Raw genomic sequence first — 24007 nt, forward strand, 5'->3', positions numbered from 1 at the left:
AAAAGGTGAACCCTCCCTGCACTCCAAGCCTGGCTTGTGATCCATCAGATCAGATCTGGTACAACAAGTAAGAGACAGCGGAGAAATTGGAGCATTTTCCTGTTGTCTTGTAGTTCTTCGGGCCCTTGTCATTGACACGCGATCTCTCTTGCCTACCAGTAATGTGTTCGAATTACGCGTAGGGAGCAGACCACTTTCATGGCGCCGGGCATTAAGGAAGCTCGGTACAAACCTGGTTCCTGCAGCCAGAGAACGCCGTTGCTTGCTATTGTAGGCACGGTCGCGTTTGCACCTGCCCATTACCTGCGACTCCACGGCCTCAACAACACACCATCACGTCATTGCCAAACAATACGAACTGCCGCTCTGTCTTTCATCTGTCAACTCACACATGCAAAGTAACAACGGCCAGACTCTCCACCAGGCCAGCAGCCCTAAACTACAACCCGATCTCAACAATGTCCTCCTCCCCCAAACTATCATCCATGATGTCTGGCGCCACTGAGAAGCCGGGTTCTATGCGGACATTAGATTTGCTCAAGAAGTCGCAAGATGCTCCGGCTGACGACCCCTTGGTCGGCATCGTTAAAGATGTCATCCACAAGCTCCAGAACAACCCCACCAGCATCACCACGGAAGATGCTCGCCGTTTATCCGAGAACACCGTTGTCAGCGACTTGCAGACGGCGAAGATCATCTCTGCTGTTGAGGCTATAGCTTCTAGCAGCGCGATCATCCACCAGGTTGATCCCACACTGGGCCAGGCTCCTCGCACTTCTCTTCCCACGATCATCACCGACTTGAAGGCTGCGGTCGATCAGAACCCTAACGATGTCACAACGGAGGTCCTCAAGAACGCCCAGAACGTCGTCAGCAGTAAGTCCATGGCACTTCGCCGAATGGAATAAGTGTACTGACGTGCAATTAGAGATGCAGAAAGCTGTCGGCCACACAAATGCGCCTCACCCCGAATTACAGGCCCAGCTCCGAGAGGAAATCGCTAAGATCGAGCCCAAGGTTGCCGAAGGCACCGTCACCATTGAGGAAGCCAACCACCTTCACTCTCTCGAGGCCCGTGCCCATGGCCACACCGAAAAGGGCGGCATCACCTCCATCGCGCAGTCGGTCGCTGCTAAGCGTGAACGCCAGCTCTCTCTCAGCAGCGGTTCTGGCTCCTCTGGCATCCGTTCACGTGCCAACAGCAAGACCTTCATACCCCAGGATCAATCTCGTCTTGACAAGGAATCCAACCCAAAGAATGCCGAGGATGCTATCAAGCCCGGGATTGAGCAAGGTACCGCCTCTGAGGACGACGTCAAACTCCTCCACTCATGCGAGACACGGGCTCATGGACATACGGAAAAGGGTGGTTTGGCTTCTTCTGCTCAGTCTGTTGCCGCGAAGAAGCGCCAGGACTCGCTCAGCGACCAAACCAATCTCACACCCGAGGCACGTAAGAATCTGACCAAGCACGAGCATGAGATTAGCCAGAAGCTTGCAGACATGTCCGTTGGCTCCCAGGCCAAGGTTTGAGCTGGGGCAGTCATCTAGGTGACGTGATGGCTGCACGGTTACAGTCCGAACGTCAAACTGAGGAAGGACATCAGGGATGAAGCATCGATACCATGAGCATGTGTAGTCAAATGTATAACTAAATGTATAACTAGATATATAGCTGAATGTATGAGGAATTGAAATGCGAAATGACAGTACAGGCAAGTTCAAAGTCACACAAGCAGCATCGTTCACTTTCTTTGGGCCATGTGGCATGGTCGTATACGTCATCATTACTGAAAGTGTGGTTGATACACATCTACAATGTTTTACCACTCTGTTCAATGCAAGCCGAAGCCATTACGTATTAATTCAACTGTTCACTTCAAAGCTTCTCTACTTGATCTCGGCTTTTGCTAAAGCATTTGCCAGGTCGTCAACCTTCTTATCCTTTTGCTGCGCCACGTTGCTCTCTTCGGCAAGCTTGTTGTCGACGATTTGTCGTGCGGTCTTCTCTTCAACCTCGACACCCTCCTCGTCGCTGTCCTCACCATGCTTCGCCTCTGCGTCGCTCTCCTCGTCTTCCTCATCATCGTCGAGCTCATCGAGCTCATCGAGACCCCAGTATTCCTCATCGTCCTCGTGTTCGCCGCTCTCCTCCTTCCGTGCGTCGAGCACTTCGCGGAGCTTGTCGATGCTCGAATCGTCCTCGCCGAATTTGTTACCGTTCAACTCAACACGGCGGAGGGCGGGGAGCGAGCTAGACGCAGCAGAAGTAAGACCAGCAAGACCCTTGGCGTTGATGTCGTTGAACTGCAGGCGCAAGACCTCGAGCTTCTTGTTCTGGCCCTTGGCAAGGGCTGACGCGAGAGCAACACCACCACGACCGCCCAGCAAGCAATCACCAACGCCGAGCTCACGCATCTCTGTCCACTTCCCAACGACGCTGCCAAGGGCGTTTGCACCCATGGCTGTGAAGGTGTTGTCCTGAAGATCGAGGGTTTCGAGCTTGGAGAGATGCGAAAGACCATGGGCGAGGAGATGTGTGATACCTTCTTGCCGGATACCGTTCTGTGTCATCTTGATGGTCTTGACTCCGCTGTTCGCTGCGTAGGCCTTGGCCCATGCCTGCATACTGCCAGTCTCGAGGCGGTTGCGCCCGCAGATGACGAGCTCGAGGTCAGGCACCTGCTTGCCTTCCTTACGCGCAGCCTCCTTCTTTGCGGCAAGCGCAGTGAGCGCGTCGGCCACGAGGACACCGGCAGCGGGGCCGAGACCATTGTTGTTCAGGTACAGGTAGCGCAGTGGCGTGTGCTGGGAGAGGAAGTCGACAAGTGGGGCTACAGTGTTGAGACCGAAAGCATTGTCCGAAAGGTCGACGGTGTGGAGTTCGGGGAGGGAGAGGAGAGCAGTGACGAGGTGGGAGAGCGCAGGTGGGATCTCGGACAGGAGACGCGATGTGAAGATGTCGGCGAGGTTCGCGACCTGTCCCGCACGTCAATCACGCTCGTCCTGGATAGAGGGACTACTCATGGCGATTTGACATACCTTGAGGCTCTTCTTGGTCTCGAGTACCTTTGCCAGTGCCTCGCTAGCTTCCACACCGAGAGTGTTGCCCAAGAACCTGACCTCCTCAACCTGGTCATGTGCCTTCAGGTCCTGAATGTGTGGCTCAATGTCCTCGGCCGTGGTGAGTTTGAGGCCCTTGCCCTCGATCGAAAAGATTTTAGATCCCGACATTGTGCACAGAGACTCGTACAGCAGGCTGTACAAAGGTTCCAAAAGTGAGGTATTGTATTGGCAGAAAGTTGGGGGCAGTTGTGGTGCGGCCGGACTGTTTTGGCGTGGTGGGGTTTATTTGCACACGAACACGAAAGGAAGCGTGGGCCTAGAACATCCCTGCAGCGAGGCTGCGAGGCTGCGACTGCGTGGGAAAGCGCAGGGACTCGACCGAGTGGCGCCGCGGGAATGCCAAGCCAAGTCGACTGATGACATGCGAGAGCCGCCTCGAGGAAAGTTCGCGCATGGAATTGTGGATTGCTAAGCAACAAACTTCACTTCACCACCACACCACCACCACCACACAATGTCGTCAGGTATGTACACTTTTTCATCCATGTGCTTAGAAGATGTGCATATTGCTAACCGGGCAATCTAGCACCACCAACCGCGGCCAACATGGGCTCCGACTTGAAAGACAGCACCGCACCTCAAAAGGTACGCCAATTGAGGCCACGCAAAGATCGTGCACTGACGCATAGGTAGGTCAAGCCGTGTTGCGTATGCACCGAGCAAAAGGCAAAGCGCGACGAGTGCATGTTGTTCTCCACCTCCAACGACGCCCAGAAGGAATGCGCCGACCTCGTAGGACAGTACAAGCAGTGCATGGCCGGATACGGCTTCAAAATATAAGCTCCATTTTGACAGATGTATGATACGATACGAGGAACGATAATTGTACAACATCGAGCATGGCATGGCGCAATACTTGGGGGCTACATGCGACATTGAATGTACAGTATAGGAACGGTCATGCTTCTCTCTCCAAATCTAGATGGGTATCTTGTAAGAATGTCGAAATAATGCAACGTGATGCCATCACACCTCTACAACGTCTTGCTCTTGGCAGCGCCAAAAAGTTCGCTCTTAGCAATCAATCGCCACAAGCACCAAAGGTAGCACAGGCCGAATCCGCCGGTCCCGACAATAGCATTTGCGACGATCCAGAGATCCGGCTTGTCGGCAGGAGGCGGAAAGAAGGCCTCCGCAACGTGCCAGCCGACCATGGCCATGTAGATGTTGAGGTGGAGTATCTTGCTGATCAGATTGAGTCCACTCCGGCTTCCTTCGTGATATGCCGAGAAGGACACTGGGGGCAAGCCAACTAGGTAGGCCCAGAGGAGGGAGATGACAAAGTATGGAACGCGAAGTTCGTCTCTCTTGAGCAGCGGGTACATAGTCCAGACACCGAGCATGTTGGCTAGTCCGACCCAAGCGCGAGTAGATGGTAACAATCCCTCTTTGCCACTTAAAAGAAGCGTCATGGGCAGCAATGGAAGCAATACGTTTTTCTCGTGAACCTGATACGAGCAAAGGAAGAAGCCCCAGGAAACAGCCGCAAAAGCAAGAGGCAGTAGTGACCTCTTGGGCTTGAAGAATATGATCAGACATGGCGGCAGTATAGCTGCTGAGGTTGCACCCAGAGCCAAGCGCTGGAGGAGTTCGATAGGGTATCGATGGAGCTTGTGGAAAGTGTGGACGGTGCACCAGATGTTGGCGACTTTGTCTTCAAAAAGACCGCGCGAGAATGGGAAGATACGATGGACAGACTGCGCCAGCTGCAAAGCGAATGGGTAGTACCAGGCCTGCGCGTCCCAGTCCATTGGCAAAGACTCCATGAGAGGCGGTAGAGGAAGCTTGTCGTACGCGATGCCCTCGTAGACATCATACGCAACGCCCAGCATGAATGGCAGATACAAGACAGCGAACGCGGCCACTGTGGTCAAAGCAATGGCAAGGAACCGCACGATATTGATCCTTGGAAACAGACATATGCCGAGCAGGTAAGCAAAGACGGCTGGCGCGTAGAATAGCGCCATCTGCTTGAAGCCCAGCGCACCGACGAAGAAGACGCAGCCCCACAGAGGCCTGCCAGCTATCATGCTCGACATGGTTGCGACTGCAAACCCAAGCATGACCGTATTGTATTGGAAATGTCCATGGTCGATCAGAATGGTCGCAGGCTGCATAAGGATTGCTACCAGGGCAATTGAGGCCTCCCAGATGTTGACGCCCTCGAGGCGGGAGTAACGGCGAAGGAAGATGACGACCGCGGGTATGTAGGCGAGATATTCGGAAACGAAGACAGTCGCACGCATGAAGACCTTGAGGGAGGGATCGTCGAGAGCTCGCGACTCGTAGAGCTCGAACCATTCGGGGTTGATTGCAGAGCCACTGCAGGAGTCAGCCACCATCGTTCCAAGCTGATGTAGGTATTCCACTTACATGATGCCTAGGATCCAGCTATGGTATGCCGTAAGTGGAGGGTAGTCCAGTCCCCACCATTGCAGGTCATAGAAGTACCATTGAGACACGGGCAAATGCTTCGTAATCTCCATCCAGTGACGCTGCGCTTCAAAGTCCCCGTGCATTGGCGGCGACTGGAAGCCAGAGTAGCCCCATAAGCTGGTGGTCCATCGGAACAACCCCACGACCATCAGCACCAGAGGAATCGTGACCCATTGCGACACAGTACCCTTCGCGGGCCAGAGGAATGCAACGAGCGGAAAGGCCGGTTTTCGTACGTTGGTAGATTCATCGAGATCGAGTGTCCCGTGATTCACGTGCGCGAGGGAGCCTTCTTCAATCTTTCTCCTCCGGCGTGGTTTGTGTGCTGGCGAGGCCATGGCCATGTGGGCGCGACGGATGGCGTTTTCTCTCTATGTACTCGTAGCCGATGAAGTCTTCTTCCAGAGTCACCAAATGTAACACCAGGCGGCCTTGAACATATGGTATACAGTCCGCTGCACAGCTGCAGAGTCGTCAACGTCCGGATGGCTCCACTGCGCACTCCCGCTGGCGCACTCGAGGACCCTCTCCTCTTGAGCTAGGGCAAAGCGGTGCATTAGCGCTGGAGCACTGGCCACGGGTCCACTAAAAAGTCGAAATCTTGGCGTGAAAAGTGCGCCGCAGATAAAAGGTTGCGACAGCCACCCATCACTTTTCTCTTCCACCACCATCATCACCACCTTTGTCGCCTTTTACCTCGCACATATTCAGTTCGAGATCTACTTGAGGGCTTTCCGAGGGCTTCTAGTTACAACTGAGGGCTATACACAGATTTCATCTCTGCATCTACCAGAACACATTCAAGTCAGTGGGCATCGCGTTGAGTTTCCTTAACACACACATTCAGCGGGGCACGTTCGTCGCTCGTCAGAGCACAACAAGATCAATCTGAGGGCTTTTTGCTACTATGAGGGTTATCGTCTTGTCTTCTCGGCACTTGTGGGAACACACGCCTTGAGGCCAATTCTTCTGTGGGCTCTTGTGGGCTTTCCGTGGGCTTGAGGGGACATCCGCTTCGGCGGTCTCGAGAGATACCAGTGGGCTTTTCGCAATTTGAGACATCCAGTTGAAGCAGGCTTCCGGCGCATTCCATCTCCTTCGGGAGTCGCCGCACGAACAGAGGGCCTCGTCCCGCCTTTTCTTTCTTCTTTCCCCGCAACATCGACTCATTGTCGCCATTTGCACCATACTGATTCTATGTAGATCTAGTCAACCACCATCACCATGGGCAAGACCAAGGTTACCGACAAGTCCTCCAAGAAGGAGAAGAAGCCCGAGGTCTCTGGCGTCAAGGCCGGCCGCGTGACCAAGCCTGCTCAAGCCACCAAGGCCAAGAGCAAGGACATTGCCAAGTCTGCCGTCAAGGAGAAGAAGAAGTCGAAGAAGGCCAAGACACCAACACCCGAGCCTGAGTCCGACTCTGAGTCCAGCGCCAGCGAGGATGACGATGAGAGCTCTGCCAGCAGCGAGGACGAGAAGGTTGTGAAGAAGTCCGCCGCCAAAGATTCTTCCGACTCCGACAGCGATGACAGCAGCGACAGCGAGGAAGAGGCCAAGCCCGTAGCGAAGACCAACGGCGCTGCCGCCAAAGACGACAGCTCCGACTCCGACTCCGACAGCAGTGCATCTGAGGATAAGAAGCCTGCCACCAAGGCCGCGAAGGCTGAGGTCAGTACATCAAATCTTTGACTCATCGATCAAAGCTAACTTCGGCAGACCTCTGACTCTGACTCCGACTCTGATTCCGCCGATTCCGACAGCGACAGCGAACAGGAGGCACCCTCCAAGAAGCGTAAGGCTGAGGCCGCCGCTGAGCCTGCCGTCAAGAAGACAAAGACCGAGGCGCCTGCATCAGAGGGAATCAAGAACCTCTTCGTTGGTAGCTTGAGCTGGAACATTGATGAGGACTGGCTCCGCCGTGAGTTCGAGGGCTTCGGTGAGATTACGGGCTGCCGTGTCATCACCGACCGCGAGAGCGGCCGCTCCAAGGGCTTCGGCTACGTCGAGTTCGCCAGCGCCGCCGATGCTGCGAAGGCCAAGGCTGAGATGCACGAGTACGAGCTTGACGGCCGTGGCCTCAATGTTGACTTCAGCACTCCCCGTGAGAAGCCTGACCAGAGCGCTCGCGCCAACAAGTACGGCGACAAGCGCAGCGCTCCTGCCAACACCCTTTTCCTCGGCAACCTCTCCTTCGACTGCTCCAATGAAGGTATCCAGGAGATCTTCCAGGAGTACGGCAACATTACCCGTGTTTCGCTCCCTACCGACCGTGACACTGGCTCCCTTAAGGGCTTCGGATACGTTGACTTCGGCACCGTTGAAGAGGCTACCGCTGCTCTTGAGGCACTCAACGGACAAGAGGTTGAGGGCCGTGCTATCCGCATCGACTATGCCGCTCCCCGCGCTGACAATGGCGGAGGTGGTGGCTTCGGCGGAGGTCGCGGTGGAGGCCGTGGAAGCTTCGGCGGTGGTCGTGGAGGCGGCCGTGGTGGCTTTGGCGACCGTGGCGGCCGTGGTGGCGGTCGTGGCCGTGGAGGAGATCGTGGAGGTCGTGGCGGTCGTGGTGGTTTCAGCACCAACCGTGGTGGCTTCGGCGAGTTCAAGGGCCAGAAGAAGAGCTTCGACTAAACTTCTCGCCCCTGCGCCTTACTGCCTTCACATTCCCTGTATCTGATTTGATCATTTCGATGGTAAGTTATGGGTCGTTGAATAATGCCCTTGTGGCACGGTCAATGGCTCTGGGCTTCGGCTGTCTGTTGATGATGTTACGATACTATATGGATGAGATCTCTCTTTCTGGATGGCGTTCATGGTCTCCATAGGTAAAAGTCTTAGTTTCCTGTCACCACTCGCTCTCTAGTATGAGTTGAGCCTGGTGTATGTATATAGTGTCCAATGCTATTTTCTCAAACATTTTTCGCTTTGCACGCTGTGATGTCTGGGTATGTGTGTTTGTAAGCAGTTGCAAGAACACAAAGATAATGTCCAATATCCTAGTCTATCCTTTTCCTGTGGCGGCCCAGAGGGTCGCGCCTTGTCGCGATGGCTCTAACTAGTCCACAAACACTAGGTATCTTGTGGTACTCCAGAAAAACTCCAGTGCTCGCTTGCCTCCACCGCGTTTCATACTGTATCTATCGCCATTGCAAAGCAATATGTCTCGTGATTCACTTTGAGTGTATACACAACCAGACCGGTGTTCAACATCCTCTTAAGCTCCTCCTGAATGAAAGTTGCGGCCTTCAATCCTCGAACTTGTTATCAACCTTCGCTGTCATATGATATCAATCTGGACAGACGGCCTACACAGTCACATACGGAAGCGACAATGGTTCAAGCTCAGCACAACAGCTAAACTGTTCGAGTCGCAGGCCTCACTGCCATTGACTGAACAGGCCAAAGCTCATAGCGCCAGCGACTATGATCAAGTCAAGACCATTGTTGCACCCTGTTGACACATATTCAATGTGTGTCTCCAGCAATTTGAAGTCGCCATTATCGGGCAAATAAACTTCAGGAATCCACCAAAAGCCAACCCCGATAAGCCTACCATCATCACTATTGACTTTATAAGGGAAAAGGAGAGGAACTTGTTGTTCGCAACGGGGGCAGATACACTCCCTCCACTTCTATCACCATGTCTGCAAGCCGGCATATCGAAACTCAACATGTGCGACGCGAGCATCCATCTTCTCTTCGACCACATACAGCACGCACTGTAAGACATCGGCGCTACTGTCGAATGGCTCACGCCTACGCCCAACTCGCGCATAGTGTTTCACCATAGCTCCGTACAGTCAGATCCTCGAGTCCGGCATAGTATGTTTGCCATCACAAGTCGACACGGCAACAGGTTTGCTGCAGACTCCACGATCGAGCAATTCGGCTTCAAGCCGGACATGTGGTTCCAGACACAAGGGGAGTATTTGGACAAGTGTACATGCGATAATAAGCACAAAACAGCAGATATGAATGAACGAACTAAGAGAGATGAGAGGTGCGGTGTTGGTATGGATCGGGTTGTGCAGTCACTTTGCAATGATTTTGACATGGTCGAGTGGAAAGGGCTAGATTCGGAGTTAAGGGTGGGATGGTCGGAGCAAATTGTGAGGTAGGCATGTAAAAAAGCGTTTGAAGACGATGAGGGAGAGAAGAGGGCACCAAGCTGGTCGGAGGATTGGTTAGCTATGCCTTGAGATTCTTTTGAACAGGCAATCCCGGACATCAGCGGTCTCGTATGTATTTTCATCATCCTAGACAATTGAGCTACAGTTGTTACAACTTGCCTCCTACTTCGCGAGAGTCCGCATCTGGCATCAACAAATTGGCAAAAGAAAAGGCGGAGCAATAGAGGGGAGAAGCCGAAATATTAGATGGGGGACACGTGTCCACATATCACAGATGTGCTCATCGAATGTGATCAGTAGTGTGCAATACTTGCGGACGAACACAGTGGCGACAGTGGGAGGCCTTAAACTCTCAAAACACTCAAGCCTCACATGGTGTCGTCCCAGATCCGCTTCACCCGGAGGATCGGGTTTTGATAATCAAAGTCCAACCTTCCTCTAACCACCGCCCTCAACATCAGCCCTCTTTAGCCTTGTCAATCACATGGAGCACGATGCTGGTTTGATAAGTTTCTAGCCCCCACTGCTACCGGTGAGAAGTTGACGTCTCGGCTACCCGCTCAGCAACTGCACTACGCGTACGGCACAGCTATTGTGACGTAGTCTGCACAATGCAAAGGGCCGACAGCGCGCAGTTTAGCAATGTGTATACTGCAGGACAGTGCTCTTTATCTCATCGCAGCGGGAAGTGAGTGCGCTATTGACTGTGCCGCTCACGACGGAAAGACGGAGCACACATCGCGGCGAAGTCATAAGCCACCACCCACATTGTTAAGCATTTCTTAGCGTGGCGCTTCCCATTCGCTGGACGTATGATGGGACTTTGACCGGTTTTCTTTTGGGCGTAGCGGCGCCCTGCGCAGTGGATGGCGAGCGTGTTCCCGTCGCAGAGTGACCGCTCGTTTGGGGGCCATTTGCGAGCGATAGCAAACTCGTGGGTGAAGAAAGAGCGGTCGCGGTGAAGTGCGCGCTGCAATACCCCCGCTCCGCGCGTCAACGACGCAAGTTCCTGCGTGAAGCAGAGTAATTGCACAATTGGCGTTGCAAACCTCGACCTCGGGGCGTGCTATTGTGCGAATGCTGGGATAGTTCGTATTCTAGGGCGTGCACGCGTGTTCTTGGCGTAGGCAGCAGCCCTCATTGAGGCTTAGCACGGCCTGCAACGTGATTCCTCTCAACCTCACTCCCGCCAACGTCGACGTCTCTTCTATCCCCTCTGCCCGCAAACCTTTCTCCATACAAACCGCTTGTCCCACCTGGATCTTGTCCTGAGGCTTCAACCCCTCTCATTTCGACGTCTCTCCGCCCTTCTTGCGTCTTTTGCCGCTTGCCGCCCGTCTTACTCCGACTGCTGCTGCGCCTTCTATATACTGCTCACTACCCCCGCCAGGCGTGTGAAAGGACCGCCGCGCCCTTCAACTTACAGCTCTCCATTGTTGCCCATTCCAGCCTATCATTGCACGGCACTCCGCGGCCGCCAAACCGCTTCCCTTCTGTGGTCAATGAGAAAGTGAATCTGGATCCGCTTCAATTCACGCTTGATCCAAAGGATCTCGGGTTCTGTAAAGTCTACAGGTGCAGTGACTCATAGCCTGAGGCCTTCCACTCAATCCGAGCTCAGGTGCGACCAGTCATCGACAACATGTCTGCACCCCACGGCCAGAACAGCCACCCCCGTCGCCGGCCTATTAATGGCCAGACCTCCCCTCTCAACACGCATGGCATGTCTCTTCGCAAGAGTGACACTTTCTCTTCGCCAAAGAACTTGTCTTCCGACATTTGTGGTCTGGAGAATCAACCCTTCATGCCCCGTCGGTCGCCAACCAGTCCGGAGAGCCTAGTAGCGCTCCTCGACCAGCACTCCAACGTTCGTCGCATCACCAACTTGCTCGAGGGCCTCGACAAGCAGCTTTCCGGACACAAGGCGGCCTCAGCCATCGCTGCCAACATCCTTGCCGACCCTGAAGTGCTGCCGGTCCCCAGTTTTGTTCTCGACAACGCTACTCTGGACACCACCCCAATGGAGCTTGACTCAAAGCCATCTGCAGTCCAACGCAACACCCACGAGCACGCTTCTGATAGCGGTCTCGGATCCAGCATTGGTGGATCAAAATACGGTAAGCGTCCATCGCAGCTACCCGTCTTGGGAGCCCCGCCTTCTGACATACTTAAAGACGCTGCTCGCACTCAACCCTCCAGTGTCAGTGATTCCGTCAACACCTCCATCACGTCAACCCACTCTGCTATCACCCGGTCCATGTCGTCATTGGGCGCTTCGGAGGAGAAGCACACCCTTGGCGAGTACGCGTGCCAGCAGATTCACGATAATATTATCAAGCCTATCCTCGCAGAGGAGTCTTTGAAGGACTTTCACCCCCTGATCCAGGACGTTCCACGACGCATAGGTGAGAAGAGTATTTGCAACCTCCGCGACCTTGAGAAGACCCTTATATTCTTGGCACCGGTAAGTGAAATCAAAAATTCCCCCTCTCTGTATGCAAAAGCTTATTGCATTCTTCGTGGATTAAAGGAGCTCTCGGCCTCGGCGACTTCTTACCTCCAATTCTGCGAACTATCAATTCAACTTCTGCACGCAACCGTCGAGCAACTGTCCGAACAAGACCAGCGCCTACCATCCGACCGCCCGTACACTAACAACTACTTCCTTGATTTGGCTGAGCAGATCCAACGATACGCCAGAATTATGGCTGCAACACGACAAAAAGAATCCAAGGGCGAGTCACTAGACGACATGGATTACTCCCGGTATGATCGCGCGGCGCCTTTTCTCTTTACCCGCACTAATCAAGCATTCAATAGCGATGAGAAGATCACGCTCCGCGGCGGGTTCAGCCACGATGGCCGCCCCATGCAGTTGGTACGTGAGAAGAATGGCAAATCCATGTCTCTCGCAGAGGGCATCGACAGCTCCTACAAGGTGTCAAAGCGTCCTCTCTCTGACGACGAAATGGATGAGGATGAAGCTACCCGCTCCATGGCACGCCGAAGGAAGTCCGACAAGCCTGGTGATGTAATGCACACCTGCCGCGACTGCAAGAAGGAGTTCAAGCGACCTTGCGATTTGACCAAGCACGAGAAAACTCACTCTCGCCCATGGAAGTGCTCCGAAGAGAAGTGCAAGTACTTTGACCTCGGCTGGCCAACCGAGAAGGAACGCGATAGGCACATGAATGACAAGCACTCCGCCCAACCAGCGCAGTACAAGTGTCTCTATCCTCCATGCACATACGCATCGAAGCGTGAGTCGAACTGCAAACAGCACATGGAGAAGGCTCATGGCTGGGAGTACGTCCGCTCGAAGAGCAACGGACGCAAGAAGATGCCCACCAGCAGCGAGCGTAGCCCTACCACGCCGCTCACTCCCTTCCTTGGAACTCCTATGTCGGCAGTTATGACGACACCTGTTACACCCTATGCTCCTTCACCTCAAGTTCCCATGATGGATAACTTTGCCGAGTTTTATGGTTTCAACACTCCGGCCGTGAGCATGCATGGCTTTCAGGATGACTTCCGACGCGATTCCATCACCACTGACGGCTCTCACTTCACATACTCGTCCGGACATTCGCCCATTGAGCCAACTTCATTCGATGATGCTGTGACACCGGAGGACACCGCCATCAACCATAACGATGTCTTCAACACCTGCGCCTTGGGATCAAACTTCACCACCGGCTTTCAGCAGCAGCCAACACCGGCGCTCAGCACTGGCTTTGACTTTGATCCTCTTCCGTTCACCAACACCATGTCGAACGGCATTCCGCATCTCTCACCTCTGGCTCAGCCAGATGTCACTCTCTTCTCCCCACATTTGCAGATGGACGAGGGCTTTGGCGACATGGATATGGACATGGACATGCAGGCCTTCAGCCGGCCAGCTGCAGACTTCACACTGTTCGACACGATGCAGCCAAGCAGTATGGCGATGAACAACACCGCGAACTTCTTTCCCGAGTTCAACCAGCTTGGAGGACAGTTCGACAGCTTGTACGCCGAGCCCTCCACGACGCTGGACGACCTGATGGGCAACAACTACGGCGCTTAGTAACTTCATTGCATTGTAAACGATCACGAGCGGGCATTTGTATAGCGATTTCACCCATTTCTTGCTTTTACACGAGCAACAGCTCCCTTTCTTTGCTGGCGTTCAGGTTATAGCAGCACATACAATGATACGTAGAAAGAGGAGGTTCATGTACTGGGCTATCACGATTATGATTTTCCCCTCCCTGCTTTGCCCGGCGCAGCGCCCTCGATCTTCAAGAACAGAAAATCCCAAAAAAACAAACGACCTTTGTTTAACCGGATTTCTTTCACGGGCAACTGATTTTGATCTCCCCCCCTCTCCCATTTAGAGTGTCAGGCTGGGTTGAGGTCATCAGATAGTGTATTAGTAGAATACGATAATGTGGAGGAAACAAGCCTCGTTCCTAACTGCTTGGTCGTGACTGTGACTCCTACCTTTGATGCATTCCATCATGTATGACTCCAAAACTCCTTCACCCGCTGATCTTCGCCACCCGCACTACTGCACCCCCAACTATCGAATGCGGGGACCGATCAGTGGCAGCCAACGATTGACATCACCTGCGTGCCGTCTGGGCGGCTTGGTTATCGTTAGCGCGACGCGCTGAGACCAATAGCCCGATAGGCGTGCACGGTGCGTTTCAGGGTGCTGCGAACCATGCCATCCCCCTCTTGTTTCGCCATGGCAGTTGGCGCCCTCACACTTGCAACCTCTTCTCTCCAGGCGGAGTCTGTCACTCCCTTGACAGTGTCGAATGTTTCTTGTCGCTCCCTCTAGCACCATTACCACATATTATTAGGCACTCTTCGGAGGCCGTTACGCTCACTGGGTCCTGATTGCGCCGGTCGTGATCTGCCTGTCCTTCAGCTCACGCGTCATCGACATTGCTGTTTGTGTTTTTGTTTGGTTTCGAGTACTTCAAGATGTTGGGATTTCACAGAAGGACGAGGTCGCTCATTCCGGTGAAGGAGTTGGGCAAGTACGACAAAGTGCCAGCGCAAGAGTTGGAAGAGGAGCTGTATGCCGAGGAAGAGGCGGATAATTTCGATATCGCGAGTGGGCAAGACAAGTCGAGGAGCAGGCAACTGATGCTGGTCTACATTGTGTTTCTGGCTGAAGCGTAAGTTCTGCATTCAAGTGGTAGTCAGGAGTTCAAGCCATGTTTGCTTACACTCTTGTTCTGCAGTATCATGGCTTCTAGCCTGCAACCCCAGCTCCAAATGCTCCTCTCATCATCCGACTACTGCGGCAATCTCTCCACGTCCTACCTCCGGAGCATACTTGACTGCGCATACGCGTTTGGCGGAACCAGTGGGCTCTTCTGGGGCTACCTCACAGATCGAATGGGACGACGACGTGTCACGCTGCTTGGATTGTGGACCATGTTCGTTTGCTGCTTGAGTGGAGGCTTCGTCACCAGCCTCGGAGGATGTGCTATATTCCGTTTTTTCGCAGGCATGGCCAGCTCAACGATTGTCTGCACCAGCTTGACCATGATTGGAGACCTAAGCACAAGTGCCGATGCCAGGGCCAAGAACGTTGCGAGACTACCATTGATCTCGCTCTGTGGCTCCCTCGGACCTCTCATGCAGGGAATGGTTTCAGAGAGTCTTCAAGCTTACGGCATGGTATGGGAGAAGTTCCCCACCCTGGGTTCCGAACTCGCATGCGGTACTGCTGTCTTTGCCATCGCACTTGTAGCGTCTATCTTCCTCAAGGAAACACTGCCACAACAGTCTTCGGTGGACAACATGGACTGCGAGAAGGCCGCCTTTCTTGCCCGCGATTCATCGGACACAGGCATTACTCTCGTCGACGTCATCGCCCGCCCTGAGCCTATCAAGATCGCACAATTCCTTCAGGCGCCGTCCTTCATTGTCTTATTATCTTCGTTTTGCTTGCTATCTCTCCACGCCGCGACTTTTGATGTTTTGCTCCCCCATCTCGGTCATAGCGACTCGCAACATGGCGGTATGGGCATACCATGCGAGTGGCTTAGCATTGTCGTCTTGATTGTCCGAGGCATTGCTGGCGTGGCCGTCTTCTTCGCTATTCCATATGCGATGCAGAAGTACGGTCTTGTCAAAATCTACCGCTCCGTTTCCCTTTTGTTTCCCGCGATCTACCTTGTAACTCCTCTCCTTGCGGTTCTGGCCTCGTCATGCGTGGCTTTGGTTCCGGTGGTATCTGTCTTGAGCATTTTGGTCAAGCACACGCTAACAGGAGGTGCACTTGTCTGCGTTGCGCTGCTTGTCCTGAACACGACGCCTGATGCTTTTTCTGCAGGCACTGCAGTAGGCATGTTACAGGTCGCTAGCCTGTTTAAGGCTTTCGCTGTTGCGGTGTCTGGCACAAGTTACTACTTCAGCGACGATGTGAGCGTGCAGACGACGAATCTGGCACTTTGGTCTTGTTTGGCCTTGTTCGGAGCTGTTGGTGCGGGCCTGGCATGGTTCGTGAGAGAACGGCCGAGTGTTGAGATGGACTGGCCAAGTGAGGTTCTCAGGTGGGAGATGTGCTTTGATGCAGACGCGGAGAAAGGAGGCGTCGAAGAGGATTTGGAGAGCCTCCTAGGAGACGATTAAGTGCAGGTGGTTGATCTTGTTCATATGTCTTCATGTCCATTTGTTTTGTCTCGTAAAGTCTCAGCTCGTCATTCCAAGCGTACTATCGTTCCATGTTGTATGAGTACATAGTGTAGCGCGTCATCATGTTCATATAATACCAGTACTTGTGAGTATGCAAAGCTATTCTGAACATTCGTGCGGCTCACACAACGTTTGGCGGGTCTGTGAAGCATCGGAGCAGCGTGCAGCCTCGCTATGATGAGGGATCAATGGCAGCGCCTCGAGGCGAATCTCACGGCACGTGACCAACAGACGAAGGAGGAGCACTTGAGGACGCATGGACAGGCAATCTGAAACGCGCCAGGCGGCATGGACGTTGTCGACACGAGCATGTGAAGACGCAAGACGCACTCGGGCCGGCTGATCAAGACATTGTCGACAAAATGCTCATGAGATGGCGCAGGCCTGCGAGCATCGATGAAAGAAAACGCATATTCCCCCAAACGGTCTCCGCAACTGCCAGAGCTTCGGAATCTTAGTGAGGGCAATATGGGGACTAGGGCGACGTTGCGGCAAGCTAATGCCTGTGATGCAACGGCGGGAGACCCCTGCATGGAAACAACACGGCTAGAATGAGCAGGACCGCGGGTCGTTTGCTGTCGCGACCATAGGGGCGCCTTTCTCTCCAGCGTGCTGTCGTCGTCGCTCTTTCCCATCACAACACGCGCAACTGTTTGTTTACCTCGCCCGCCTCTGTACCACCAACACGCGCCACCACCACGACCCCCGCATCAACACTCGCATATCCCCACCCAACCACATATCTAGCAACAACAGCAATATCCCCACTGCGCCATGTCACTCCGCGACATGTATGCGGCCTTCCTGGCCAATCCGTCCACGGGCGCATTGGCTGCCAATGCCACGCTCCACTACATCACCACCCTCACCAGCATAAGCGACGCGACGGCCATCATCAAGCACCTGTCCGTCCAGGAGAAGCTGCTGAAGAAGAAGAGCGAGAAGATTCTCGATGCCATTGCGGGCCAGCATGCGCTCAGCATCGACGTAGACACGACCATCGAGTTCCAGAACGGCGGCGGCGCCTACCTGCCAGGCCTGGACGACAACTTTGTGTCGGACCGGACCGTCACTTTCCCAATGGTAAAACCGCACTTGCACTGCCATGGCGGCTCCAGCACGGCTAATTCCCCCAGATCCACAAGGTGCACTTTGACGGCGCGGGCAAGATCACCCGAATCCGCCTCTACTGGGACCAGGGCGCACTACTCAAGCAGATCGATGTCATCGGCGCGCGCTCGCGCAACTGGCCGATTCGCGAGAGCCAGGAGCAGTCCAAGCTGATTGCTTCCACCGCTGCCGCCGTTGCACAGCCAGACTCGGAGCCAGCCTCGCGCCGCTCCACCACCTCGCGCGGCGCAGATGAGGTCTCGATTGCCTCGCGCTCGCGTGGATCCACCAACAATGCGATGAACGACCCGCATGCCTCCCTCTCCCTGTTCCAGAACCGAAGCATCGACGAAGACGACGAATCGCAAGACTCCAGGCCGATAGCACCGCGTGCCCAGTCAGCGAAGCCGCCTCCTCGCGAGTACTCGGAGCTGTTCGTCGGCGAGAACTCGGCCTCTCCGTCGCCGTCACCGCAGAAGATCCCCGTCAAGGCAGGCAGTGGCAAGAACTACAAGGCCAGCCGTCTGTTCGAGGAGGACGAGGACGACGACACAGCAGCAGTCAAGGGCCCCGGCGTCAAGACGAACCCCAAGAAGTACGAGCACTTTACATTCGGTGACGGCCCAGAGGAGGACTCTTCAAAGGTGCGGAGCACAGCGCGCGCTCAGTCCCAGTCCAAGGGCCAGGCCAACTGGAACTTTGAGGACTTTGCGACCCCAGCCAAGACCAAGACCAAGACGCAGCCCCAAGCCGTCCGGCACTTCGGTTGGAGCGACGATGAGGTCGGTCCTTTCTATCAGCCAGAGATGCTTGAGGTTGCCTCCGTATCTCTGCTCCCCCTCGTGTGACTCCTTGCTGACATGATTTGCTACAGGAGACTTCCCCAGTCCGCCGCCCCGTTGTCCACAAGGCGCGCCCCGACGCGGACCCCCACTTTGAGTTTGTCGACGATGGCACACCAGAAGGCCAGCGCAAGCTTGCCTCGACTAAGGGTCGCACTTCTAACAAGGGCATGGGCTTGTACCAAGACCACGTCATGGGCACCACCGCAGGTGACGCTGACGATGCTCCGTATGACGACGACCAGCGCCCCTTGAGCGATGTCACGCACAACATCAAGAACGAGAACCGCAAGAAGGACTTTGGTGCACACTGGGACATGAATGACGAGAGCCCCGCAGCCAAGAACGCGCCACCGAAAAAGCCATCTGTCGACCACAAGGCTACCAAGACTAACTGGTCTCTCTACCAAAACTCTCCTGAGACTCGCGCTGGCATCAACGTGGCCGGTAACGGGATGGGAACTCGCAAGGGTGCCGAGTCATTCTCACTCTTCGACGAGTCTCCTGGCAAGAAGGAGAACAACGCTACCAACAAGCAGGGCACCTCGCGTGGTATTGTCACTCAAGGTGATGGCATGGGCGGCAAGAAGGGTACAGAATCGTTCTGGGACTTCTAGATTGCTCGCAGCGGGCTATCTGGACTACGGTCGCTGAATAGATCATAAGCATGGCGCTCACGACGGATCTGATGCTACGATTGAGTTACCTTGTCCGCTGGTCTTGCAAAGCGGTCAGGGCTATTGCTTTTGCCGCTCATGCTTAACGTTCCAGCTTGTGTTGAACAATTGTGTCTTATTTGTGTCATTGGAACAAGTTGGGTTGGAAAACTACGGCTGGCAGGGTATGCTCGCTATCGTACGGCGTTGAGACACAACTAGCATGAATGAATAACTATACAAAACCTGCGTGTTGTGCTGTCGTGCGAAGACATCGAACTACATGTAGCTGAGGCATGTGCAAACATTGCTAGAATCCTGCCACAGCAGTCTTTGTCAAAGCCATTCGTCCAAGCATTGTCCGAAAAGCTGATACCCAACAACGAAGTTCGACTGATAGATATTACTCACGCAGAATCAGGCTTTCGCGCCATGAGATATACCGTCGATTCGGTCAGCTCTCATTACTCGCAACAATATCGTGCACCAAGGGGAATTGCGTTTTTGACATTTCGTCTCATTACTCATTTGTTACTCATTAAATACTCGGAGATTGCTCCATCCAGGTTATCGTCAGTCCTCTTTGCTGAAAACGACTTCCAACTCGTCTCCGACGCGAAACGCATCCACGTTACCATCCCACTTGATATACTTAATCTTTGCCTTCAGTCCCATCCTCCCTCGATATCCCTTCTCCCTCAGCGCACTCCAGATAGCGCGGAATGCTTCGCCCTCACCTTCTCTCTCATCATCCATGTCATCATCAAACCATACGCCCATGTTGGCAACGCGACTCAGATCGTCCGCAGGGCCCATGGATGCCCATATATCCCACGGCAGATATCTCACAACGACTTCATCGAGCGTACATGTAGCATCCATTAATACCTCGAGGGCATGCACGCATACTTGTACCCAGTACCGTATTTTCAGTGGTAGTGTGTACCCAGGGCGCGTGATGCTGCGGTGGTGATGGGACTCGCGGGATATGAAGTAGAGGGGGATAGTGATGCTGGTTAGGTTGAAGGTGTGGGAGGCAAGGTACGTGAAGAGCGGGGTGACTTCCATTTGCACGAGCAAGTCGAGCTTGGTTGAAATGTCTTCTCGAGATAAAGATGGGGCTTCATCGGGGTTTGGATTGCGAGAGGGGTCAGTAAAGGGATAGTGGCCTCCGAAGCCGAAGGGGTCGTTGGGATCCGGCGGTTGGACTGCTGGGGGTTGTTGGAAGGATGGATACAAGGTGGCGTCGGATGGGTCATAGAAGTTGTCGTCGTAATGACCGCCCTCGTGATCGTACTCGTCGTAGTGGCCGTTGTATTGGGCGCCACGGAGATAGTCGACATCGACTTCCTGCTCGTCTTGCTCCCAGTACCAGTCGTCTCTACCCTCTTCACGATCGGGCGGGTAGTGAGTCAGGTTGGGAAAGGTGACCCAGTCCAGCTCGATCTTCTTCATCCACTTGAGCCACTGTCGGCCCGGCCCATTTTGCTCCTCGATCTTCTCCAGCAGAGATTTGAGCACAAAGGGACCGCAGCTGAGAAAGACGGTGTGGTCCTTGAGCAAGACTTCGAGGGCTTCGCGGGCAACCTGGCGGTTGACGAGGAAATACTCATGGTGAAGGACCAGCAGGATCGCAGCCGCGCTGGGCGTGAAGTATTTCAAGTTGCGGCGTTCAATGCGCAGAGCACGCAGGCTCCGGTCATCGTCTATCCGAAGAGCATAGTCGTAGATCTGGGCCAAGTCAGCCCGCGACCAATTGCAAAAGCCGTGGAAGTGCTGGGTACCAGGTCACGGAGTTCGCGGGGCAGTCTCAAGAAGGGAAAGGCGGCTTTCAACGGCACCGCAGCAATTTGTTCCGTTTGGGCGCCAACCCCCATTTTCGGAGATGCAGTGGTCTCCGTCCTTACCTCTCTGGTCACCGACGCGTTGTCTTCGTGTTGTGTCGTGTGTCGTGTTGCATGCAGCGCACAGCAAACTCAGGCCGGCCCGGATGTTCCCACTCTGCCGCCTTGCGCCCCGCGTCGCGCACGTTGCAAAATCTCCGGTACGCTAGCACGTGACGTGATGATCCCCAGACGTCCTGATAGGGTGCGGAGGATCGACCGTTGGCTGCGCGGGCCGAGTCTGGTCCTGCAATGTCCACGTCCACACGCGCAGACTACTGCAAACCTAACGCCCATGCAGCCTTTGATGGCTGTCTACAATTCTTTGGGACCGAAGCTCAATAGCCGCCCCATCGTAACAGCCAGCCTGGTCCTAGGGACAATGAAATTTCTATGCAGTCAGCAGGAGAGCCGGAATAGCACGTCTCAGAAATATTTCGGTTGCCAATGGCACGTTACGAAGCAGTACCAGCTACGTTGTCTGGACCGAAAGGACGCGACGTAAATCATTGCCTGCTTCAGCTCTCGTACCACATGAGCAAGCGTCTATTCCTGCGGTGTCGTTCGATTCCGGTCCTTTTGTATATTGCTTCTCGAAATGCAACCAGCATTCCCTGTCCTGCACGAGTCAGGGGTTGTACAGTGCAATTGTACCTACTGCTTCGGCGCATCGCCCCGTAACAAACTGGGTACTCGACAACATGGGACACATTAGCTAGGTGCTTCGGCGGCTTTGTTCATTGCAAGCGCATGAGAGTCATGCATGCCGTCATGCCATTTGAAGTCGTCAGTCCATTTTCGGCACATGTTACTTCACCGTACGCTAGAGAAGTTCCAAATATCAACGCTGAGCGCGTAACGACCTACTCGAACTAGCAATACACCTGTGACACAATCAAAGCCTCAACAGTGGCACCTGCTACCGGCTACCGACTGCTGGCAGTTAACGCGTCGATGCACAGCATCAGTACGCAAAGGCTGTGTCTCAAGGTGAGATGATGTACTGATAACGTGTCGTTTGGTGGCACCACAGAATCAGCTGAGATTCTGCGCGTCGGCCGGTGGCTTAGATCGGGCAATACTGGCGGTGTGCCTACGTGCATGGAACAAGTGTAAATTCCGTAAAGGAGCCATGTATGCGGTAGTTGATACCGACGCACTAGACGCGACGTGTGCCGTTGCTCCAACAACACCGGGTACAGCAGATGGGGTTTCGCGGAAGAAAACTCTTGCGCTAATAGCTGAGCAAATGTCGTGTATCTACCTAACGTTTCAGACTCTGCATGCTGGCGTAGTGGCTGATGGTGAATGGACCGGTTAATCCATTTGACATGATGCGAGTAGGTTTCCGAGTAGACTTTGGTCAGAAGTGGATGAGGGCAGGCTCCATGGTTCGAGACAGCGCTTACTGCGGGGTATGATATGCCTGTGTTGTTGGATGATTCTCGCAGAGTACAGAACATGCATGTACAGAGGCCGTTTTCCTACAAGACCTGGTTGCCGGGTCTGCGTCTTGTTACACGACTCAGAACTGTGGCGACAGTGAGACGCCATGTGGTAAGTAGGGTACGTGGATTGACTGCAGGCTTCGCAGAGGAGCAGCCAGGAAGTCTGCAGATGGCGGTGAGATCGAAAACAAACATGTCAATCTCGAGAAGGCTCTTCAAGTGGTAGCTCGAGAGCTGGGGTTGTGCACAGGACATTCATTTGTCGATCGTGTAACCGAATGATCATATCACAAAAGGGTCGCTCTCCTACTTTGTCTCAGATTACGAAATTGCGAAGAAATTTGGCTCGTTGGGCATTTGGAATTGTTGATAAGATGGTCTGAGCCCGTGGTCGACTTTGAGCGGCCGGCTTGAGAGGTATGTTGCACGGTAAGAGGACAGGGTGCTCGAATGTGTGGCATTCTGTCTGTCTGCTCAAGAGGGCAGGCCCGAACTGCGGCTTGGCGTGAACAACACGCATGAAATTGTGCCGGGAATTGCTTCCACATGCTCTTGCTAAGAAAGAGTGCTTTTGCTTGAGCGTCGCCATGGCTCCAAGGCACGCTGATGGTGCTAGTCTGGCTTCAGACAATGTCGTGCTCCTCCCTGAAGAGACCAGCACAGACCGAGGGTGGGCCTATTCGTCGGCTTTAAGCACTCTAACTCTGCGTATGTGGATTCCAGGGTGGTTGCTGGAATGTCACCGTTTCGCCACGATGTGTAGGGAACACGAAATGGGACAATTGAGCCGAAGGATCTCGAGACTAGGCGCGGAGATGCGCCGTGGATCCCATTGCGAGTGCTGTGCGCTTGTGCTACGGCCGATCAAGACGGCCCATTGGTGGGCAAATCGAGCACGGGAGAGGAGTCGCAGATGATCTGGCAGAAGTCGACTCGCAGTAAATCGCAGTAAATCGCAGTAAAGCGCAGTGAATGCGGTCGGTCAGTGGCACGGCTCAATGCGATGCTGCAAGATTCAGGAATCAACGTGTTCTCTGCCTGGGCGGGCGCGACGGGGTTCTGTATGTTGGGCATGGGGAGCCCGCTAGCGGACCGAGTCGATGCAGGTCAACGGTGTTGGTCCGCTATGCAGTATGCGATGCACGCAGCTGCCCGGTGGCTGAATGAGGCTGCAGCAGCATACATGGCACGTCACCAGTCTCGCGGGCTGTGATAGCGATCAAGACAAGGGCAGGCGGCGGGCAGTGGATGGGCAGTGGACGGGCAGTGGGCAGAGTTTGCTTTTCTCGGCGCTCTCGCCGGTTGGGCGCCTCGTGGCGGCGCGGGCGCCAGTGCTGGGTTTGGCTAAAGTGACGATGGATGGCACCACTACTCCTAGGTACCGTGCAGCCACCGCGCACTGCACGGCCAGACGGGACGGCTCCATGCGCGCATCTCGTGCCCTCCCCTCTCCGGCTGCGCCTGCCTGGCTGCCGATTTGCATGCGCGCAGCATCGGCGGCGCTGGAATGCTCGCAGTGATGCGACTGCGACTGCGACTGCGACTGCGACTGCAACCCTGTCGTGTGTGCGGTGCCGTCTGACGGTGGAGCCGTTCATGTTGGTTCGCGCGGAGGCAGGGAGACAGGGAGGCCATACTAAGTGCAGCTAGCCGCCGCTAAGACGGCTGGCTAGATACACGAGG

At 54.5% G+C, this 24007-nt stretch overlaps 13 protein-coding genes across 13 annotated transcripts; 8 read left to right on the plus strand and 5 right to left on the minus strand.

Annotated features, from left to right (window-relative positions):
- Window positions 1–488: 488 nt before the first annotated feature.
- Window positions 489–1533, plus strand: SNOG_15243 (hypothetical protein; the record flags this gene model as incomplete). The annotated part of the gene is made up of 2 exons (XM_001805348.1): window positions 489–876; window positions 929–1533. 2 exons carry the CDS (start codon window positions 489–491, stop codon window positions 1531–1533), a joined length of 993 nt encoding a protein of 330 aa, XP_001805400.1.
- Window positions 1534–1767: 234 nt separating this feature from the next.
- SNOG_15244 (hypothetical protein) lies at window positions 1768–3288 on the minus strand. The gene is made up of 2 exons (XM_001805349.1): window positions 3043–3288; window positions 1768–2979 (listed from the first exon to the last, which is right to left on the minus strand). The coding sequence occupies exons 1-2, from the start codon at window positions 3232–3234 to the stop codon at window positions 1891–1893; spliced, it is 1281 nt and encodes a 426-aa protein (XP_001805401.1). The 5' UTR covers window positions 3235–3288; the 3' UTR covers window positions 1768–1890.
- Window positions 3289–3570: 282 nt separating this feature from the next.
- SNOG_15245 (hypothetical protein) lies at window positions 3571–4061 on the plus strand. The gene is made up of 3 exons (XM_001805350.1): window positions 3571–3590; window positions 3653–3711; window positions 3760–4061. Exons 1-3 carry the CDS (start codon window positions 3581–3583, stop codon window positions 3904–3906), a joined length of 216 nt encoding a protein of 71 aa, XP_001805402.1. The 5' UTR covers window positions 3571–3580; the 3' UTR covers window positions 3907–4061.
- A 39-nt stretch (window positions 4062–4100) lies between these two features.
- Window positions 4101–5906, minus strand: SNOG_15246 (hypothetical protein; the record flags this gene model as incomplete). Its single annotated transcript, XM_001805351.1, has 2 exons — window positions 4101–5448; window positions 5500–5906. 2 exons carry the CDS (start codon window positions 5904–5906, stop codon window positions 4101–4103), a joined length of 1755 nt encoding a protein of 584 aa, XP_001805403.1.
- Window positions 5907–6786: 880 nt separating this feature from the next.
- On the plus strand, window positions 6787–8473 carry SNOG_15247 (hypothetical protein; the record flags this gene model as incomplete). The annotated part of the gene is made up of 2 exons (XM_001805352.1): window positions 6787–7230; window positions 7279–8473. The coding sequence occupies 2 exons, from the start codon at window positions 6787–6789 to the stop codon at window positions 8188–8190; spliced, it is 1356 nt and encodes a 451-aa protein (XP_001805404.1). The 3' UTR covers window positions 8191–8473.
- Window positions 8474–9230: 757 nt separating this feature from the next.
- SNOG_15248 (hypothetical protein) lies at window positions 9231–9913 on the plus strand (the record flags this gene model as incomplete). Its single annotated transcript, XM_001805353.1, has 3 exons — window positions 9231–9280; window positions 9416–9673; window positions 9835–9913. The coding sequence occupies 3 exons, from the start codon at window positions 9231–9233 to the stop codon at window positions 9911–9913; spliced, it is 387 nt and encodes a 128-aa protein (XP_001805405.1).
- Window positions 9914–10974: 1061 nt separating this feature from the next.
- SNOG_15249 (hypothetical protein) lies at window positions 10975–14147 on the plus strand. Its single transcript, XM_001805354.1, has 3 exons — window positions 10975–12153; window positions 12220–12455; window positions 12510–14147. Exons 1-3 carry the CDS (start codon window positions 11332–11334, stop codon window positions 13753–13755), a joined length of 2304 nt encoding a protein of 767 aa, XP_001805406.1. The 5' UTR covers window positions 10975–11331; the 3' UTR covers window positions 13756–14147.
- Window positions 14148–14327: 180 nt separating this feature from the next.
- Window positions 14328–14622, minus strand: SNOG_15250 (hypothetical protein; the record flags this gene model as incomplete). Its single annotated transcript, XM_001805355.1, has 2 exons — window positions 14328–14508; window positions 14564–14622. 2 exons carry the CDS (start codon window positions 14620–14622, stop codon window positions 14328–14330), a joined length of 240 nt encoding a protein of 79 aa, XP_001805407.1.
- Window positions 14623–14660: 38 nt separating this feature from the next.
- Window positions 14661–16322, plus strand: SNOG_15251 (hypothetical protein; the record flags this gene model as incomplete). The annotated part of the gene is made up of 2 exons (XM_001805356.1): window positions 14661–14857; window positions 14924–16322. 2 exons carry the CDS (start codon window positions 14661–14663, stop codon window positions 16320–16322), a joined length of 1596 nt encoding a protein of 531 aa, XP_001805408.1.
- Window positions 16323–17159: 837 nt separating this feature from the next.
- Window positions 17160–18954, plus strand: SNOG_15252 (hypothetical protein; the record flags this gene model as incomplete). Its single annotated transcript, XM_001805357.1, has 3 exons — window positions 17160–17468; window positions 17522–18337; window positions 18370–18954. The coding sequence occupies 3 exons, from the start codon at window positions 17160–17162 to the stop codon at window positions 18952–18954; spliced, it is 1710 nt and encodes a 569-aa protein (XP_001805409.1).
- Window positions 18955–19566: 612 nt separating this feature from the next.
- SNOG_15253 (hypothetical protein) lies at window positions 19567–20870 on the minus strand (the record flags this gene model as incomplete). Its single annotated transcript, XM_001805358.1, has 2 exons — window positions 19567–20724; window positions 20778–20870. 2 exons carry the CDS (start codon window positions 20868–20870, stop codon window positions 19567–19569), a joined length of 1251 nt encoding a protein of 416 aa, XP_001805410.1.
- Window positions 20871–22911: 2041 nt separating this feature from the next.
- On the plus strand, window positions 22912–23276 carry SNOG_15254 (hypothetical protein; the record flags this gene model as incomplete). The annotated part of the gene is made up of 2 exons (XM_001805359.1): window positions 22912–23032; window positions 23194–23276. 2 exons carry the CDS (start codon window positions 22912–22914, stop codon window positions 23274–23276), a joined length of 204 nt encoding a protein of 67 aa, XP_001805411.1.
- A 267-nt stretch (window positions 23277–23543) lies between these two features.
- On the minus strand, window positions 23544–23922 carry SNOG_15255 (hypothetical protein; the record flags this gene model as incomplete). Its single annotated transcript, XM_001805360.1, has 2 exons — window positions 23544–23873; window positions 23908–23922. 2 exons carry the CDS (start codon window positions 23920–23922, stop codon window positions 23544–23546), a joined length of 345 nt encoding a protein of 114 aa, XP_001805412.1.
- Window positions 23923–24007: the final 85 nt, after the last annotated feature.

This window comes from Parastagonospora nodorum (genome assembly GCF_000146915.1).
Source record: "Parastagonospora nodorum SN15 chromosome Unknown scaffold_36, whole genome shotgun sequence".
Taxonomy (NCBI): Eukaryota; Fungi; Ascomycota; class Dothideomycetes; order Pleosporales; family Phaeosphaeriaceae; genus Parastagonospora; species Parastagonospora nodorum.